Source organism: Diuraphis noxia, unplaced genomic scaffold (genome assembly GCF_037042655.1).
Source record: "Diuraphis noxia isolate RWA-SAM2 unplaced genomic scaffold, SU_Dnox_SAM2 contig0003, whole genome shotgun sequence".
Lineage (NCBI taxonomy): Eukaryota > Metazoa > Arthropoda > Insecta > Hemiptera > Aphididae > Diuraphis > Diuraphis noxia.
The window spans coordinates 40,746,091-40,750,239 of NW_028301713.1; the positions used below are offsets into that span (position 1 = coordinate 40,746,091).

Sequence of the window (4,149 nt, forward strand, 5' to 3'; positions counted from 1 at the left end):
TATACGAGGCTTAAATTCAATTAGTAAATTAATAAAAAAAACAAAAAAAATTTATTCTGTTATTGAAAAATGTCCTTCATGTACACATTAATTATATCATTATAATTTTGAAAAACATTTGTTTAAAGTTTAAGTTATATAAATTAAAACACATATAGATTATAAAAAAAAAATAACGCAGTCAATAAAATACCAATAGTAACTTTCAATGGCGACTTAAAATATTATAATTATAATTAAATTATATTTTGCTACATCTGTACCTATAGTGCATAATGTGTGTTAATAAAAAAAAAAAAAATAATAAGTAAATCCATCCTTGGCAATAAAAAAAAAAATATTTACTTATAATCGTAATATGTATTCAAAAAAGAAATAAAATTTAATTCATTTGTGATTTATCAGATAAATCTTGATGAATATAAGTAGGTTGTGTTTGGTTGGAATTTATTGTATATTCTGGATACAATAAATGTTGATGTGGAACAGGTTGTGGAATATAGTTCAAAAGTGACGTAGGGTTCATTACTGGTAAATTTGCAGTTGACGTTTGATAACTATTATTAGGAATATCAATGGAATGCTGACCTAGTAGGTTTTGTGTGAACTGGTGTGGTTTATTTTGTTTTTTTTTATCACATCTCTTAAATACTGAAGTGTGTGAACTTGAAAGTCCAACTTTTCTTCATCATTCAATTTTTTTACATAAGGAAGAAAAGTTAGGACGAGATTTTTATCAGGATTCTTATCTTCGTCTAAATGCTGTAAAAGACTCTGTTGAAAAGGATTTAATGTTGTTTTTTTTTTGTTAATAGAAGAAGCTTTAGAAAATGACACATTAACTGGATTTTCAGTTTCGTTGTCAATATCTTCATGGTCATTTAATTCTTCGTGATCATTGTGATTATTATCATTTTCTTCAGTTTCAAAATTACCAGTTGTTCTAAATAAAATATAAATATGTGTTCATACAAAAATTCAAACATTCTACCAGGATGGCAAAGTAGGTTTATTCTTATATTAGTATTTAATTATATTGACTTACTTCCTTTTTTTTACTGCTACGTTTAAAAAAGACATAGATTCGGCATAAGCATAAGGCTTTTTTTTGTTTGCTCCGGATCCACTTTTTACATTTTTTTCTTCTGATACATGTTTCATATATGCATCCCTAATATGTCTCCACTTTTTGTCTTTAACTTCTTTTACTGTGCAATTAAATACATATAATCAGGGCACAAATAATAATTATTTAACTACAAAAATAATTCCGTCAGTATATTACTAAATATATTTTATGGAATTATATTGTAAAAAATACAAGTTCAAACGCTTATAAAAAAAATAATAGTCCGATTCTGAACGGAGCGACAAATGTGTTGGTTTTACAATTATGAGTGCTTTTTTTTTATTTAAAATTTATTTTTTTTTGTCTGTCATCACCTTTTAGGACAGTAATTATGCTAGGATTTTCTTTCGAATCGATTTTGGTCTTTGGTGTAACAGTAACTCTAAAACAATAATTATCAAATGATCGTAAATACGTGACACTTTGACTAAATGTTTATAATGGCATTTTTTTTTTTGTGTCTGTGTTCAGCATAACTAGTCGAAATAATGCTTCAATTTCAAACTTTGTGGGTGGTTTCTGATGTAAAAGTGAATATCCTTGGTGCATTATAGAGGTGAAAAGTAAACATTTTCCAACAGTTTTCAAAAAAATTAAGAAAAACAAAAAAAAAATGACGGAAAAACGGGAGTTTTTACGCAAAACCAGTTTTCGACCAAATCGATTTTTTTATATGGTTGTAATTCAAAAACTAATCACTGTAAACACTTGAAATTTTTACTAAATGTTTATGGTAGTGTCATCTATATACAGTTTAATTTTTGACTTTTTTTGAGTTATGTATAGACCACTGAAATTTTCGATTTTTATGAGCAATTTTTTTTGAAGGGTCGGTAAAAAAATTTTGGACGACCAAAACAACTTTAAAATTTAATACAAAGTACCTTATTAGTTGTTCTTATTGTAGCTAAAAAAAATTAAAAATCGTTAGACACTTTTTTTTATAAGTGTTTATACTTTACATTTTTACGAAATCTGTCAAGCAAATTTAAACTTACCATACTTTACTTCGTGGTAGTCGAAATTCTAAAATATAAAAATGTTAAAGAAATAACCGTGTTTCATGTAAAAGTTAATTTATCATCTCAGGTTCATGGGGGGGTCTGACCTCCAACCCCCCCCCCCCCCCACGGATACGCCACTGCCTATCATTGCATTCAAATTTAATCCCATCCATTACAGTAACCTACTGTACAGCAGAGCGACATCTACGACTTACCCGCTTTTTTTAAATATCAATATTTTATTTTAATAAATTAATTTGATAATTTGCTTATTATTATTCCGCATACCTACCATATTATAAATTATAATGATTGTGTAAAAATTATAATTAGGTATGCTATATAAAAATAAAATAATAAATACATTTAAAACCCACCTAATAACTTTTTTTCAGAATAAAATAAATGAGATATGTAACAGTAGGTTAAGAAAACAGTATTATATTATATATTATTATAATCGGTATAATTATTTGATTTTAACAGATTTCTAGCCACGGGTATAAATTTTGCAGCGTTACACTTTGATTTTCGCATTGGAAAAAATACAATTAATGGTATAGTTAAAGAAACGTGTAAAGTTCTTTGGTCAGAATTAAAAGAAACTGAAATGCCACAACCAACTAAAGAAACATGGCTGAAAATCTCTGAAGTATTTTATGAAAAAACCAATTTTCCAAATTGTTTAGGTGCTATAGATGGCAAGCACATAAGATGTAAAAATCCGAATAATGGGGGTTCACTCTATTATAACTATAAAAAATATTTTTCTATAGTGTTGATGGCAGTAGTGGATGCCAATTTTAATTTTATTGCTATTGATGTTGGATCCTATGGTCGGGAAGCTGATTCAAGTGTATTTCGAGAAAGTGCATTTGGTAAAAAATTATACTCAAACTTACTCCAAATTCCCGAACCTAGTATATTGCCTTCAACTGAAAATAATATCCAACCGTATGTTTTTGTTGCGGATGAAGCATTTGGTCTTCATACAAATATATTAAGACCGTTTCCCGGTCGAGGTCTCAACGAAACTCGACGAATATTTAATTACAGACTTTCTAGGGCAAGAAGAACTGTTGAATGCGCATTCAGGGTGCTTGCAAATAAGTGGCGAGTATTACATACGCCAATTTTAGTGGAACCTCAATTTTGTGACGATATTGTTAAGGCGTGTTGTGTTCTTCATAACTTTGTCAGGAAAAGAGATGGGTGTAATTACGAAGAGGCTAATGAAAACTACGTAAATTTACATTTGAACGATATGGATCACCAAAGTAGAAACGTCAGTTCTCGAGGAATAGAAATTAGAGATAACTATGCTAACTATTTCATAAACGAAGGGGCAGTACCATTTCAGTACAGAGAATTTTAATAAGTTATTATATTTTTAAATTAAGTTTTATATAATTTGATCTTATATTATTTATAACTATTTAATTAGTAAAAGTATTTTATAACATGATATTATAATAAACTATATTATTATTATTATATGATATATAAATAATTTATAAGTTGAAAATACCTACCTTTAGATTCTTTTTCAGCTTCAGAAAAATTTTGCCATTCTTCTCCGTACAAAGATTCGGTTACTTTACGCCAACATGCTTTTTTTAAGTCTTTATTACTATATTCATTTGAAGTCATATTCCAAATACATGGGTAGTTTTGAACTTCCAAAATTAATTTTTCCGTATCAAACATAATTAATTATAAGACGAAAAAGTTAATTTTTACTTCAACTAAAATAATTTTTTTTCTAAATAGCTTTTCAAAAAACAATAAAATTATAAATGTTTTTTTTTTTAAAACAGTGACCGACGTTCCGCACAATTTGATCGGTTATATTGAAATGTATGTGCTATGATTTACATCCCGATCGGTATCGGGAAACGACAACCGCAACATGTTGCGGTCGCGTCCTGACGGTTGCCGAGAATCGGTCTAATTTGGTCGCGATATTGCGTTTTCCGTTTAATCATATTTTATTTTGGGTAATTGCGGTTTAATTAC

The 4,149-nt window shown here is 28.2% G+C and overlaps 1 protein-coding gene across 1 annotated transcript; it reads right to left on the reverse strand.

Moving 5' to 3' along the window:
• Positions 1–420: 420 nt before the first annotated feature.
• On the reverse strand, positions 421–3,840 carry LOC149057360 (uncharacterized). The gene is made up of 3 exons (XM_089224816.1): positions 3,666–3,840; positions 1,046–1,208; positions 421–943 (listed from the first exon to the last, which is right to left on the reverse strand). Exons 1-3 carry the CDS (start codon positions 3,838–3,840, stop codon positions 589–591), a joined length of 693 nt encoding a protein of 230 aa, XP_089080942.1. The 3' UTR covers positions 421–588.
• Between the last annotated feature and the right edge of the window lie 309 nt (positions 3,841–4,149).

Bases quoted from the DNA above. Each gene is read 5' to 3' on its own strand.
- LOC149057360 (XM_089224816.1), bottom strand. From the start codon at position 3,840: ATGTTTGATACGGAAAAATTAATTTTGGAAGTTCAAAACTACCCATGT. The intron at 1,209-3,665 runs GTAGGTATTTTC...TTAATTGCACAG, and splicing joins AGCTGAAAAAGAATCTAAAG to TAAAAGAAGTTAAAGACAAA. The intron at 944-1,045 runs GTAAGTCAATAT...TATTTTATTTAG, and splicing joins GTAGCAGTAAAAAAAAGGAA to AACAACTGGTAATTTTGAAA.